The following is a 16,460-nucleotide window of genomic DNA, read 5'->3' as shown; positions in this document are numbered from 1 at the left end:
ATATACTGTGATAAATAATGGTATTTTCTTCCCCATTTGAGACTATCTGCCATCAGCTTGTGTTTATGAGGGTTAGTATCCTTTTTTCTTGCTATCTCACCTACTGTGTGATCAAAATAACTACCACCTTTGGCAAGAATACAACAGTGAGTGTTCCAGACAAAGGTCTCCACCCTCTTTCCTGGCTTCTTTTCCATCTTTCCAATAGAAGCTCTTTCCTGCTCTCCCTGACAGTGAGCTTTGTTGCTGCCTCTCCATTGTCAGTGCACATGCATTTATCATGTCTTACTTTCGTAGCTTGACTAAAACTGAATCTGTAGTTCTATTATCAAATAAACTTTGCATTCTTTATTAAAATGTTAACTCAGTCCAAAGCTTAGGAGATTTTTCAGACTTATGAATAAAGCCTTAGCTGCTCTTTTTTTATCAGTAATTCCTTTACTAAGGTTGTTATTTTTCTCTGTTCAAATCTTTTAAAACAAAAGAGTGCAGGAAGGAGCAGGCTTTGATAACAGCGAAAGAACACCAGTTTCCATGTGCCTGTAATTATTAGTATACGGCACCCAAATCTTCAAAGTGACTGAAACTGAATTTTAGATTCAGAAAGTGCTCAAAAAGAGCCCTGTCACTGAAAGGTAGGGTTACCTTTTTCATGGTTTCCAGATAGATGTTTTATTCCTTTCCTGAAATGGGGAATACCAGCGTGAGTAATGTTGGCAAGTAATAGTAAGGTGTATTCCTACAGCATTTATAAGTGAGATGTTTGATTTGGTTTTATTCTTGTTTCATCACAAAAATCAGAGATGTGCCCTCCTGTGTTCTGACTGCCTTCAGAAGTGTGACCATAATCACTAATCTGATCTTCTCAGGCCTTATTATTCTCATCCCATCACTTCCTCCATGCTCATGTCATCTGCCAGTTTGATGTGGGTTATTGTCTTACCTCAAAAACCAATGTAGTACAGCAGTCCTGTAGTCTAGCATGCCCTGGGTAGCAAACTGTAAGGAGCTCTCTATTCTAACAACTTTAATGAGGTGTGGAGGTGCCTCATATTTATAGTCTTAAGACATGTGGAGAAAGAGAGGAAAGAATTAATGCCTGAAGTCTTTTATTCTGCTAACAGTAACACTATTTCTTTGAAGAACCTGTACCTGAAATGCCACTAACCACTGCCTACTACTTTGGGCAAACTCAAAAGATTTCATGGTGTCCAGTGAAGCATGATATCCAGTAATAAAGCTTGTCTATTCATATCATCATCAGAAGCTTTCCACCTCCCTATAAATGTTGGTGGTGGGGTAGGCAACAGAAAACTTATGTTCCACTTTGAGAAACACCTCCTATTCCTATGTCCTTTTAACAAATTCCTCAAACTTCATGCTTCATTTGTGTTGGTTCGGGGTTTTTTTCCATTATTTGTCTTTTGCGTCCTAATAGATGTAGCCCCAGTAAAAAAGATACCATTGTGGGGAAAAGTTTTCCATGTAGTAAGGAAGAGTGGTCAATGGCAACCAGATTCCTTTGATTCCCTCCAAGGACAACTGTGGTTGCTTGCTGTATGGCTATGAATAGGAAAACTTAGTCCAACAAGTCATTAAATGGTGCTCTAAAAGCTTTAAAAATAATAATAAAAAAATTTAAAAATCTGTCCTCTAACAGAAACCACCTTAGCTATGTATGGTATTTGCATAGTATATTGAATGTTTTCATTTCTAGGACAAGGAGGAGTTTCATGTAATAGCCAGTGTGTTCCAGTACACTGACTGCTCATACTATACAGTTTTTAATTCTTAGAAAATACATGTAACATTTGTAACAAAAATCCCATATTAACACTGAACTAATTTTTGTACCATAATACCTGGATGTAGATATTATGTAGGCAAAAGCCTATGTACCAGACACAGCACAACCTAGGTTTATTCCTCCTGGCAAGGAGTAGTACTACCACTGACGCACACAACATAGTGAATTCACATTCTTCATTATGCTTGAAATTAATAAAGTTACAGCAGTAATTCAGATAAAATCATGTTCTGAATGTGTGTTTTCCTCAAAGAAAATGTATTAGATGTCTTGTAACATATACAAGTATAGAAGGAGTTCCTGAAAATACATGAACTTCCTGCTTTCTTCCAGATATTAAGAAGAACGCACCACTTCATCATTTCAGTTTATTGAAGTGCCATCTCAAATTTTTTAGTTAGTAATCACCATCACATCTTCCAACTCCCAAAACATGTTTCACACTCATCCTGCAGCTACTTACATTTTTTGAAAAAAAAAATCTTTTAAGAGGTAAAGATATCCGGAGAAAGAGATCATCATTTAATATAGGATAAGCATAGTTTCTCAGAATGTTAATGAATGCTGACTATGCGAGTAAATTGACCTTTTTATTAGGGGGAGGAAGCAAGAATTCCTAAAAGGTCTAACATTGTATATTTTTGTTACATTCATGTAGGTGGTTATTTTGGTAGTTGACAAGGTCTTGATGCACAGCTGAGAATTTTTTCTATTTATTAAGAAACAACTTGTGGGTAGCAAATAAGAGTACTTAGTCTGTTCATTAGACCAAAGCCATCAGGGAATCCCAGGCTTAAAAACTATTGCAAGTTCCAGAGGTTTGATGCTTTACAACAATGGTTTCAGCATCTCCTTACTAGTAGATGCAGCCATAAAGTTGGACTGTCCAGCAAAAACTGATTAGTGTCTGAACAAAACGATCCATGTTGTAATCTTCAGAGGCTGCTTTACAGCGCTGCGTGTAGAGACACAGGTTGTCACTACAAGCTTTGGAGTTTTGAAGATGTATGTGTTATTTCAACGTAATGAAGTTAGGTATTCACTGCAGGTCGTCATAAGTGTCCTGTGCAGTGGTCACCAACAATTACTATCTCTTTCTTGAGCCTCAAATGGATAGAAGTAAAGCATTACAAGATTACATTGCTGCTATAGGGTGATTCATATTTTCATCTCTTCTTTGCATTTTCATATTCTTCTTCATGTAACCCCACATGATACTGAGGAAATAGCAGACATTTAGAGGCTGGCATATCAGATCCATCATCACAAGCCTCAGTGTTACTCACAACTACGAGCCCTTTTGGTAGCTGTTCATGGAGCACTTTTTCATCCTTGGTGTGTTAAGAGTTTCAAAATGGCAGTGGCTGTGCAAAGAAGTGTTCACTACAGATTGGCAAGAAAGGTCTCAAGGAGCTTTCCGGAGTCCAGCTTACCTGTGATGACAAGATGTGGAATGCTGGGGCTTTCTGCTAACTTCTGATAAATAGTGAACCACTGTTGGGGAAAGTTATGCAGTGTATAGGGATACATAGTGGGGTAAAAAGCAGGTACCTGAATACCCATCATGAATCTATGCCAATTCATGTAAGGTAGTTATAGTGAGACGTCTCATTTAAAACTAAACTTTCTCCACCTTTGTCCTCAAATGTAACAAGTCCTTGGAGACTTTTACAATAAAGGGTTATTTTTTCTTTTGATGTCAGCTTGGGAAGTTCTTACTAGAAAATGTTGTATGCTCTGCATGTTGTTAAACATTGTATATGATTTGTCCATTCTTCTAACAGCTGAACTCTGCTATGTTTGAAATGTGGATGTGTGTTCAGAGCATCTTCAACTAATTTTATTTTGAACCAGGATGTTTATATAGGCAAGCTTTCACCTTATTTCATATCAAAAAGAACGGCCATTACTGAATGTTTGCAAGACTGTTTAAAATACAATACTGTACGTTACATATCTATATATTGTTTATCTAGCTACATATAAAATATTTCTATATAAATATATTTTTAAATACTAGAAAGCATAAAAAGAAAATCCATGGTGACTCCAGGAGCATTACAGTGCAGCTTCAGAGCTTGTCTGGAAATCACCGTTTCTAGTTAAACTTAGAGATTGTTGTAGTTTCTGGTTTTCAGTTTATTTTGGTTTTTTTTCCCTCTCCTCCTCTTGTACGCTAAGAGAAATCAGTGACAGAGGAATTTGCACCCCCTTTCCAAGAGTTACTGGTTGGGACTAACTACAATCTGTAATCAAAACCATCTTCTCAGCAGAAGAATAGTTATACCCTTCTCTCCTGCTTAGTAGCCAGTTGATTTAACTGCTTTCTTCATTTGAGCTCAATAATACTCATTACAACAGTAACACAGCTATTTTATTTCATCTGCTAGCATGAGAGGAATTTAAAGAAAAAACAAAATACCAAACAAATAAATATAATCAAGGGCCTCACCCAACTCCCAGGTACCAGATTCTATGCTAATTTTTAACCACGAAAGCTATGATCAGGCATCTTCATGTGCTAAAGATGTTATCATCTCAGGCTTGCTGGCAGCAGATGGAGATTACCTGGATCTAACTGTAGAAATCATATGAGTCCTAATTCAGTCACAGTCAGTCAGTTTGCCTAAATATCTGAAGAACAGGATTTGCCTGAAGTTCACTAGAGAAAACTAATATAATCCCTTTTACCACAGAAATTATAACCTCCAAGAGAGGCGCAGCTGTTTACAAAGTGCATATGTGTTCACAACCTATTTCTTCTCATGCTTTGCAAATGAAATAAAGTAAATGGAATGTTTTATGGCTTCAGTAATAGCTGGATCAGGTAAGAAATAAATTAGTATACTTATTTGTGTTCTGGTTTGGTCTTTATTTCAGAAAACATGTATGTATTGTTCCACAGTTAATACTTTCTTAACCATAATGTAGAACCACAAATTCTGGAGTAAAGATTTTTCACTTTTTCTTGTTTATACCTGTTCTAACTATTATACTGTATATACATGTCTATATATGTGTGTGTGTGTGTGTCTGTATATATGTTGATTTTTTTATATCTGAAAGAAATTAATACATTCCAGTTTCTTCCAGTTGGTTAAACTATTGCTTCCTATATATTTTCACATATATTTTCAATTAAAAGCTGTGTGGCTTCCTTTGTTTAATAAGAACATAAATTTTCAGGTGGGCTTTTTGAATTAGTGAATCCAAAACACTTTTTGGTGCTGTAGTTAATATTGTTAAATTGGAATAAAATATTTGGTCTTAATAGCTGTAAATATTTTTTTAGGAAGTCAGCTTTTTCTACTCTGTTCTTCCAAGTAAAACAACTGATAAACAAATATGTACTTTTAAAATGGAAATACTTTCAAGGTAGATGAATTCTGAAAGTATACATTACTCATTTAAGTATGACATTTTGTTGACCTTAAAACTTTTATTCCTTCACTTATTCCCTAGCTATCGTCTCATCACTTGAGTCTCAATTCGAGAACTCTACAGAAATCTGTATAGGAATACAGATTTGATTTTCTTTTTTTACCCAAACCAATCAATACAAAATGGGACCTGACAATTTTATGAGAGGAATTGTATGTATTTGCTTACAGTAAAAGGATACTGGTATGAGTGATTCAAAAAATCAGTGTAAGTTCCAGCAAATATATACCATCTAACAATGTGTAATGCTTGTCAGAACACCAACTCTGTACTGAAATTTCTAACTTATTCATGGGCTTAAATGTTTATATGGACAAAAATAGGTATTGGCACGTGCTTGTATTCTTCCCTTTAGCAAGCAAGCCTACTTGGCCAAACTCTTGCTGCTGTAATTGGCTCAACAAAGTCTGTGGAGAAGATATACTTCTTGATGTCTTTATGAAGTCTCATGCCAGAACTTGCCTGTATATCCTCATTGATAGGAAAAATTTTCAGCATATATTTATTTGAAATTTTTAATGGAAGCTTAACATAAAGTTATATTTTAATCTGGTTTTTTTTAATCTTTCTAAGTTATAGGGTAACTATATAGTTCAATACTGTGAGAATTATTTTTTAAAGATGCTTATAGGCTCTGTTTTTATAGCCTAGAAGCACAGGTTTGTTTCCCACACACAGGATATTAAAAAAAAAAGGATTTTTTTTTAAAAAGGTTATAATTTATTTTCTGGTCATTAACTAACCTGAAGGATCTGTAAACCTCTGATTTTTTATTTTGGATCATTAATAATATGATGTAATGTTTGTAGTGGAAATTGTAGCTAGCCATGGTTTTGTGGATTAAGTATGATATCCTGTAAACAGGAGTTCTTTGTATTATTTATGTGCTTTGATTTCTTAATCTGTTTTTGTTTTTTCTTGCTCTAAAAACGTCTATGAGTTCACGTTAATTTATATGTTAACCACAGAATTAAAACTGCCAATAATGAAAACCTTTTTGGGAGCCTGTAGTAAAATGCTGGATGCTCATGCTTCATACAATATGCTTTGGTAACTAGCAGACATGTTTACCAGCAAAACAAAAACAGGGGTGGGAGGACGTTACTATTTCCAGCTTCCTAAAGATTTGCATGATGCAATCATTCTGTACTTTGTGTCCTGACAATTACTTTTTTTAACAGCTTTGAGACCCATTATATTTAACTAGGCAAATTAAAAACTTAACTAGGCAAATTAACAACTTGACTAGGTAAATTAAAAACAAAACTAAGCTGCCTCGATTTTAATTAAACTTTTGAAACCTGAAACCTGAAACTGTAGCTTGCAGATTTTAAAACTTACAAAGTAACAGTCTTGTTAATAGTTTGGTGTTTCTTTTCAGTCTACTAGTTGAGTGTTGCCCATTTGTTTTAAGCAGATGCAGAAGAGGATACATCTTTCAGTAGAGTATCAGGAAAACTAATTTGTTTTATCTTTACAAAAATTATGTTAGCAAGCTCTTTAATGAACTTCAAAAAAAATTTTTTTTCAGCTTGCAGAACACAGAGAGATTCGTAATACCTATGGTCTAGATTCCCTTTGCCATTGCCCATTGTATGAAGAAGCTATGCACTTAGCAGAAGAAGGGAAAATTTATTCACGAGTGTTAAGGTATTGATTTATGTCTACTTAATTATTTGCAAGAAAAGCAAGAATTAAAGTCAAATATTCTATATAGAACTCATTTTTTAGAAGTTACTTGTACTAGGTATTTTTTCTAGGAATTAGACTAAGTTGCATTTTCTTGTGCTTCTTTCTTTAATGGTCTTTGAAAACTTTTCTGTTTTATATAGGACTGAAATGTTTGAATGTCTAGGAGACAGTGACTTCCTTGCTAAGCTTCATTGTATTCGACAAGCTTTTCAGGTAAATAGTAAGGAGAGTGATCTGTCTGTCTGCCTTGTTAAGCCTAAAGTATGTGGCATTGAAACTATCCATGCACTACCTGTGCAAGCATTTTTATAACATATTCTGTAATTAAATATTTTCTTGTTGCTTTTACATTTCTATAATTCTAAAATGGGATGTATTTGCAGAGGAGTCCCAATTTTGTGATTAGCTTTGGAACCTTTGCACCAAAGGCTTATTAGGAGCTTGCCTACTCTACTAGTGGTTATAATTATATTAAATTTGATTGAAGTATTTAAGGTCACTTAGTATAACCTGTGAATGAATATGTCTATATTTTCTGAAACCTTTTCTAGATAATTCTTTCAGAAACAGCAAACAGAATATTTCTTGCTGAAAGTGGAAGAAAAATTTTGTCTGCTTTAATTGTGAGAGCACGAAAGGTAAGAGCCTTTTTTAAGTAATGTTTTATTGTTAATGTAACTTCTACCAGAGTTCACTTTCCAGTGTAAATAAACCACCTCTCTTGTTAAGTTTGCTTGATACTCATTGCTTTTACTTTACAGAATCCAAAGAAATTTGAAGATGTCTTTGATGAAATGATATATTTTTTGGAACAAACAGATCACTGGGATAATACTGAAATGGAACTTGCTGCTAGAGGAGTGAGTCCAAATTTCTAAAAAGTGCTTTTACCCTTAATTATGCAAACCATAGCATCTAAAAATAAATTTTTACAGTTCAGAACTGTGAGAAAGGCAACTCTTTTTTGTTTACATTGCTGATTTAGAGAAATGGCATCCCCCACTGCAGTTTAGCACCAGAAAGCATGTAATACTTTTTTTAACCTCTCCTTTACTGCCAAAGTATCTTTAATATTCATTAAAAACAATTATAAATCTGTATGTTAATACAGAGTTAGAATACGGTGCATGCTGAATTCCACTGCTGAAAGAGAAACCAGGTAACTTAGATCATGTTCTGATTTAATATAGGTGAAAAACCTGAATTTTTACGATGTTGTTCTGGACTTCATATTAATGGATTCATTTGAAGATTTAGAAAATCCACCAATATCTATACAGAATGTAGTAAATAACCGCTGGCTAAATTCCTCTTTTAAAGAAACAGTAAGTATTTATGTGTAATTTTCATAATCATTATTCTGTAGTATGTTACAGTAATTAGATGGTATGATCAGTATAACATTGGTGTGAATATTCTGATATAAAATTTCTCTATGTGCCAAAACTGTTTTTCTGTCGCTCTGTGCTTTGTATTCTTAAAGCACAATGTAAAAATGAGGATAAAACCAACAACTGCAGGATAAAGACTATGTATATTGTCTTGATAATAGCATTCATTTTGAAGCAAAGAAACTACACCATCCTTCACTGTAAAGTCTAATTCAGCTTCCAATATGACTGAATATGTACCTGAAATATACCTCAGAAAAAATAAACAGATTGTATTATCAGGTTTTTCATAATAGCAATTTAAAAGCTACAAGTCTGGGCCCAAAATATATAGAATGATTGAATATATTGGAGAAAATACTTTAACTTGTCCTGCAAAAATGAGTTTTCTCTGAGGCAGAATTTTAGAAGGGAAGTTTCTGTTAGCCACATCTTAGATATTAGATACAGTTTTTGGTTCATACAGCAGAGATTTAGCAATAAGACACAAAGTTGCAAGCAAACAAAAGTAAATTAATACAATACAGGCATTCAAATATTGATAACATTTCACGCTTTTTCAGATGTGCATGTTTATTTATCAGATAGATCTCATCCCTCTGTTACAGACATACAGGCTACTGCCATGGTCAGCCAGTAGAGATACTACTGTCATTTCATCCATTTATATCTATAAACTGCCAGTTTTCCTTTTATTTTTGTCTTTCAATTGAAATAGTTCCTCTAGAGGAAAAGGTAACACGCATATATTTATTTTTGTAATTATGTGGTAAAATTGTGTTTTGTGAGTAGTAAATTATCTTGCAGTACTGAAGGAGAATCAGATGAGGGTAGTTACAAGCTATGAGAGGAAAGAGCCTAGTACCGATACCAGTATATTGTATTTCACAGGTCCATATTTGGACAAAACTCCTTAGCTGAATCTGAAGCTATTGCAAGAATGTTTTTGTTAAAATGAAAAAAGACATTTCAATGTGTTCACATGCTACTTAATATCTAAAATAGTTACTTATGTCTGAGCACACACTTTGGTATATGAGAGACTGGTCCTCAATTAAACCCAGTGAATGTTGCTAACTGTTGCAACTGTAAAATCTGTCAAGGATGGCAAATTACATTTGAATTAAACTAAAGAAAATGTTGCAAAGATCTGAAAACAACAAATATGAACTACATATAAAATTAGTTATTTGTATCACCTGATATTTTATAGTTTTAAACTTTGTGTTATCACAAGATTGAAACTGAAGAAAATACAAATCCTCAAAATATAGAAATACAGTATTCTGCAGATCACTTATTTCACGATGAAAAATAATTTCTCTTATAGTGAAGTTACACAGGGTTTGGGGCTTTTTTTTTTTTTTTTTTACATTTAGGCTGTGGCTTCAAGCTGTTGGTCAGTACTGAAGCAGAAAAGACAGCAAATGAAGGTAAGTTGCCTTCCAAATTATGTGGACCAAAGTTACTGATTGTCTCCAAAGAATTTGAAGTTCTGTTCTGTAGCTTTGGCAAAATAAATTACAGATCAACCCTTAATCCTGTAGACATGTCAGTTTAGCCAAGAGGCTGCCAATTGTAGAAGTTTAGCTCGTGGAGCCCTAATATCATTTTTTTAGCAAAAAGTCTTAGCTGAAAGATTTTCAACCTGTTTAGGTCTAGTCAACAGTGGTGACAGTAATTTCTCTGACTTATGGCCCCACACATGTACCTTGGATTTTTGCAGACCAAGGCCATTAATCTTGTATCTCGCCTGCTTATGCTAGGATTCTCAACCCCATCTCCCTGCATCATCTCCACAGCTAAATAAAATTCAGTCTTGTCCCTTTACCTACCTGAAGTACCATCTTCCTCACCAGTGGCAGGAACTCTGTGGCAGCCTCCCTCAGCCCCCTTCTGTATCCTGACCTCTCAGTGAAGGAACTCTACAGATTTTGAAGTAGAGCTCCTCTGCACCAGCAGCTCCTTACTTCCACCTTTAGAGGATTTTATTAGACCTAGGAGGCAGATGCCCCATCTCTGTCATAGCCAGTCCAAAAGCAGAGTTGGGGCTTGCTACGGGACATCCATAGCTGTTAGAAGTGGTTTTGCATACCGCAGGTGAGGAATCTCTGCTCAAGTGATTGGTACTGACACTTTTTTCTGATTCTAAGAATAGCTATTTGCGTGACTCCTAACTGCTAAAGACATATTTCATTGTAAAAAAAGTTGCTTCCAATGGCAGTTGGTATTTTGTAAAAGGTTCTCAGCTACCATTACATCTTCAGATTTGAGATGTTACATCCCTGTGTCAATATGGTTGGGAATTTTATATAAATAGATCTTTTCTACAGTAGTTTTATGTAAAGGGTTTATATCTCCAAAATAGATGTTACAGTAACCTATTATTTTCATCTCTATTTCAATGCACAACTGTCTTACTCTGTAGTTCCTTTGTATACTGAAGTCTCAATATTTATAAGTTTGTAAATGTGTGAGTAACTTTACTCCTTGGGACTAGTTTCATCAGTGCTGCTGGAGTCATTCAAAAGTGGATCAAGTTAAGCACCATGGAAGTCTTTGTGAGGGAAAGACTAACCGTGCCACAAGGAATTTGATGAACTTAAATTTACTTACGGACAGTTCTTTATGTGGTATTCTGTGTTTTAATTTATGATTAATTTCTATTTTTATTATTTTATAAATTAACTGATGTTGTAAAATAATAAATATATGTTTATGAGTATATAAAATAAACTGTACATTCATATATGATATATAAATTCATACTATACTATATTATATTTTATGAGAGCCTGTAGGTTGTTAAAGTAACAACAGGATGGACATTCACAGATATTTTACGTTTTTTCTTTAGACTTAAAGATGGATTCTTATAAGGTGTAATTTTTTTCCATTCAGAACTGTGCAGTTTGCTTACTTTTTTGCAAGTTTCAGCTCTACACAGTGTATAGGGGCTCAGAGAGGAATAACTGAATAAAATTATCTGACCTGTCTTATGGGAGTCAGATAGATCTTTCATGATCTTTTGGGGATTATGCCTATTAATCTTAAAATGTTTAAAATACAAAGTACCACTGAAGTAAAAACCCCTTCTAAAAAAATCATGACATTTGTTTGGTGCAGTTGCCCTATAACTTAAAGGAGTTCAAGTTACCACAGCCCTGAAGTAGTAGGTGTTTTAGGCTTTTCTGAAGACTTAATTTTATGTAGTAAGAGATCTAAACTAAATTTACTGTGTAACTTTTGTCTACAATTTTTATATCACTAGGTGCCTGATGGATTTTTTGCACATTTCTATGCTATATGTGAACATATCAGCCCTGTTTTGGCGTGGGGCTTTTTGGGTCCTAGAAATTCCCTTTATGACCTATGCTGCTTCTTCAAGGTTTGAAACTTTTTTAATTACCACTTATCTTAATTTAAAAGACAAAATCTTCCAGGTTAAAAGAAATTAGGATCTTATTTATAGGCATACATATGCATTTTCCTAAGATTAAGACTAACAGTAAGAAACCATGAAAATATTAACTTTTTTTTAAGCCTAGAACTGTTTTGCAAAGTCTATTTTAGTGCACTTCTATCTTAGCACCAAAAGAATACATAAATGGATGTTTTTATGAAACGTGTAAAAGAAATAGCTAGCATTGCATTCTTTTTTTTCTTCTTGTAAGTGAATGCAAGTTTTTCCTTTTTTTTTTTTTCCCCACTAGGATCAAGTGCTTTTCTTCCTCAAAGACATTTTTGATTTTGAAAAGGTGAGATACTCAACTATGGAGAGTTTGGCTGAAGATCTTATGCAATTATTAATTCGACACACTGAACTTTTAATGGCCTATCTTGGAGCAGATTCACTACGACATGTCAGTGCTTGCGTAAGTGGTCATGGGCATGTCATGACCAGTGGGCTCTTAGAAGCAAAAGTACAGTAAGCTTAAAATCCATGACAAATGAAATGTAGTGCACTTTGACGTACTCCTTCTCACCTTTCTCTCTAACGCCGAAGCTATCATTGCTGTTACTGAGCAAGCATCTGAAAATGTATCGTGTTGCTAAGCATGGAAGAGGACTCAGGGAGGTTAAATGTACATCTATGAAAAGAACTGGTGAGCATATTATTGTTTATACCTAAATTAAATTTGCAGCTCAGCTGTCACTGTATTTATACTTAATGTATCCCAAAGCTTTTTTCTGTAATATTTGGGTAAAGTTTATTTATGAAATACTGTACTTTTGCACAGATAATTTGTAAGTGAAGCTGATGGAGTTGTTTCCTTTAAAGGCTTATAGTACAAAATGTTCATTACAGAGCCTCCAAATCATTGTGTGTCTAGATCTAGGTGTTTTGACTGGGGTATCTGCAGTCTGATTCACGTGACACATGAATAAAGTAATCACACTCACAGAACTGAATGTGTTGCCACTGCCCTGAAATTACATTTGTGGGGGTGTAAGCAGTCATTTTGCACTACAGTGTAATAGAGCAATGCAGGAAATACAGGCACCATTTGGGCAGGAATGACTTCCAGTATGCATTTTTTACTTTATTTTGGTTTAAAATATCTAAACATCGTGAAGGTGTTCAAGAGCACTTATTTATATTCAAAAAGCTATGCTAGCTTCACCAATTAATTTAAAACTTTTCCTTTTTCTAAAACTGCTACTACTTTATATGGTGGTAAAGTAATACCATTCTCAGTTCATAGCATTTCAAAATATATTTTTAAATGAGGATGTATGATGAGATTTGTTAATCATGAAACAGCATCAAAGGCAGTTTTTTATAATTAAAAGCATTTCCATCTTCCTCCCTTCCTTGTAGGAAGTCAGGTGTCTAAGAGGAAATTTAAGCAATTGTGGCCATCTATGTGCAATGCAAAAGTGTAGCTCAGGTTATGGAACCCTGAACTTTAGATGAAAGCACAGCACAGTAAGAAGGCATGAGGGAACTTGCCATAATGTTTGTCCCTGTGATAGAGGTAATAAATAACCGATGATCTATAATCCTTGGATTTCTGTAAACTGAAACAAAGTTTCATAGTTACATTAGGCTCTTAAACTACGCTTACATATGCTTTGCCACACAAAGCCAGGCCGCAGGAATCTATCCTGTGTCAAGGAATACAGAGTAAGTAATTAGAGAGTAATTCTAAATATTCAGATACTTGAGAAGCATGTTGTTAAAATCTAGCATATTGAAACAAACTTTGATTAGAAACATTTCAACTTTTGTTGCAAACACAACCCAAAATGATGATATATGAAAAGGAGGGTCTGTGTAATTCCATAGATTTTACTGGAGCTGACATTTTGCTCCTTTGTTCTACTCGTTTGATAAATACAAAAATGATGAAAATGTGTCATATGACTTGTGTGAAATGCCAACTGACTACAGTTTATTTAAAAAAAATTATATATATATACTTCTATGTGTAATAAAACAGAAACTCCAAATGCTGCTGTTGGCCTATTTCCACCATTCAAGTTGCTGAACTTGGCATCATGCTCCATGCTATAGTTTTTTCTCCACAAAGTACATCTTCGGTACTGGAATGTGAAGTTTTTTCACCCATCTCACTTAGCTTAAACACTCTTATCTGCTCAAAAGCATCCGTATTTTGGCATCTTTTTGCAAGTCTATGAATGAAACTGTACGGCACAGTAAGGTGTCTCATTGGGTTCAGAATCAATAGGAATAGCTGGAAATAGAAGTAACAGAGTAAATGGTGTATTCCACAGCAAATCCACTGCCTGGAGGTTGCAATGTGTCAAAGGAACCTGTCTGCTGTGGTTTGTGTGGTCTAACAAAATGATATGAAGATAATTACACCTTAACATTCATCACAGAAAAACAGAAATGTACTTTTTCACAGAAGTAAATGTGTATTTAAGTGAGCAATTTTCATCTTATTTATAAAAAGCTCTTGAAGAAAGTGCAACCACATTGCACATGAGATTATAAATGTTTCCAGATAATTTAGAAGTCGATCTTCTGTCAAAACTGAAAGGATTTTTTTAAAGAGAAGAGTGAAAAAGGGCTAATGAAACAGCAAAATATTCAGAAAATGGGTAAGAACCTGATAATATCTGGCTTAAACAAATGTATCCCTTTAAAACAGGAGCACTTCCATGCACTTGTAGAGCTCTCAAAAGTACACAGAATCAGGTTGGAAATTGAACCGGTGTATTTCCCATCCAAAATAAGAGTTACAGTATCTGGTTGCTGTAAGACTACCAACAAATATTTGATTCAGAAACAGTTAAGAAAGGAAGAAAGAGAGAGAGAGGAGGAGGAGGAAGGGAGAGAAAGAAAAAGAGTGAGGAAGAGGGAAATGTGCAGGTACATCTGGGTAGGCTTTTGATCTCCACTGGGTCTTTTTGGACCTTTTCCCAAAAAGCATTCATATATTGTGTCCTTCCTAACGCCAGAGACAGAGCTATGAATTTCAATGGGAGATAGCTGTCTCCTTGTAAAACAGAACTGGAATCAGTGCCCTTATAACCCAAGGTTTATACACCTTAGCTAGAAGGTGTATAAAGAATATCTGTTGATAACCAGCCGTATGGCTTAAGAATTTCAAAAGTCTACCATCATCTTTGAAAACACTAGTGCCAGATCTGCACCAAAGCAATGATAGTGTGATGCAATTCTACTTTCATAATCAAAATCAGAATTTAGTTTATAATCTCTAAATTTTTAGTTTTGAATGCCACTTTCCATGCTAATAAGAACAAGCTAAATTTAAAAGCCGTCCTCTTCTGCATAACTGTACTCCTAAGATCAGAAATGTTGACTGTGTAGGGATTATACAAGAATCAAATATTTATATCATTTGTAATTTAGTTGTAATAATAATCTCACTTTTAATGTGTTCTTAATGATTATTATACTTCACTTTTGTAGTCTTTGGTTTCTGTCAAACTAAATGTGTCAAATCAAGTGTCAAGAGTAAGCGTATTTGTGAACTTTCTATTGCCTAAATGAACTGCAGCTGTGTATATTAAATAAAATATTTCAGTGAAACAACTGTTGCTCATATAGCTGTATCTAAAACTTGAATTTGCACAGTTCTTGAAATCTAATGCAAAATTATTTAATATGGCAGGAGTTTTGATACCAGTTATTCATCTTGAAATTGGAATTTGCTCCCTGAAATCCAACAAAAAACAACTACTACAAAATGTGTTATGTACATGAAAAAAAATGGAATGGGAACAGCTTTTGAGCTGTCAAGTTTAAACTGATTTTGTCAACCTGTTTAATTTTGCTTCTATGAAATGGTCCGCAGCATTGGTAAATTTTCCACACATAGGCCGGTGATCCACCAAAAAGCCAAACAGTGGTGTTTCTAGTCTTGGAAGGCAAAAAGCGATTCAGCCAGACACCTTAATAAATGAAGAAACCCCCAACCTAAGGATGGCTATCATGCCTTGGAGGCATGATGCAGGCAAAGTAGATGTAAGTGGTGTGACACGGGCAGCGGTTGGGCACCTGGCGAGATCCCTGCCTATGGTACTAACCAGAATGGTTTAGTTGTGTCCCGCTCTCTGTGCCAAGCTGTTGTTTCTTTTCTTGGTTTTAGGGGACGAGCTTTTTCAGGATTATTTCCAAACCAAACTGCTGTAGTGAGCTCCAGTCATGGAATGAGAATTCCTTTGTGGGGTAATATAAGTAATGAAATGGAAAACCTAAACTGTCTAATCCTTAGTGCTGTAGAAGGACAATGTTGTATTTGCTTTGAACTGCCCAAATTTGTTTTATGTGTTACATATGTTCATCTGCTGAAAACGGTTGTTTTACTGAGAGTCGAAAGCCCTACCTTAACTGAAATCTTGTGCCTTTGCTTCAGAAACACTGGTGCAGCTTTTTTGAGGGTGGCACTGGGGGAAAGTTCCTGTGCTGTCCTTCAAAAGACAAACGCGTTTTGTGTTTTAACTTTGACGGCCATTGTCGAGATTTGCAAAGCCTAAGGGCACGTGGTTATCGTCCTAATATTTATAATCCAGCTGAAAGTTAGGCTCCAGTGTAGCAGACACAACACAAGTGAGATAGGAAAGAAAGAAAGAAAGTCCTGCCGCTGGAGACCTTGCAGCTGAGCGTGTAGGAAACAAGTCGTCTTTAAGCAGGA

The 16,460-nt window shown here is 34.9% G+C and overlaps 1 protein-coding gene across 2 annotated transcripts in view; it reads left to right on the top strand.

The window, feature by feature from the left end:
- The window catches only part of MIGA1 (mitoguardin 1), a 44,381-nt gene extending 27,942 nt beyond the window's left edge, over window positions 1-16,439 (top strand). Inside the window, exons 9-16 of one of the 2 annotated variants that reach the window (XM_075039198.1) lie at window positions 6,780-6,898; window positions 7,081-7,153; window positions 7,492-7,578; window positions 7,702-7,800; window positions 8,131-8,265; window positions 9,711-9,764; window positions 11,603-11,719; window positions 12,045-16,439. In XM_075039198.1, coding sequence (XP_074895299.1) covers window positions 6,780-6,898; window positions 7,081-7,153; window positions 7,492-7,578; window positions 7,702-7,800; window positions 8,131-8,265; window positions 9,711-9,764; window positions 11,603-11,719; window positions 12,045-12,263 — 903 coding nt within the window. In that variant the 3' untranslated portion in view covers window positions 12,264-16,439. The remainder of the gene's footprint in view (window positions 1-6,779; window positions 6,899-7,080; window positions 7,154-7,491; window positions 7,579-7,701; window positions 7,801-8,130; window positions 8,266-9,710; window positions 9,765-11,602; window positions 11,720-12,044) is intronic. The other variant, XM_075039197.1, reaches the window with a different exon arrangement.
- The last annotated feature ends 21 nt before the right edge of the window (window positions 16,440-16,460 follow it).

The sequence above is a fragment of the Buteo buteo genome, chromosome 10 (assembly GCF_964188355.1).
Source record: "Buteo buteo chromosome 10, bButBut1.hap1.1, whole genome shotgun sequence".
Taxonomy (NCBI): Eukaryota; Metazoa; Chordata; class Aves; order Accipitriformes; family Accipitridae; genus Buteo; species Buteo buteo.
This window is presented reverse-complemented; position numbering and strand designations above follow the sequence as displayed.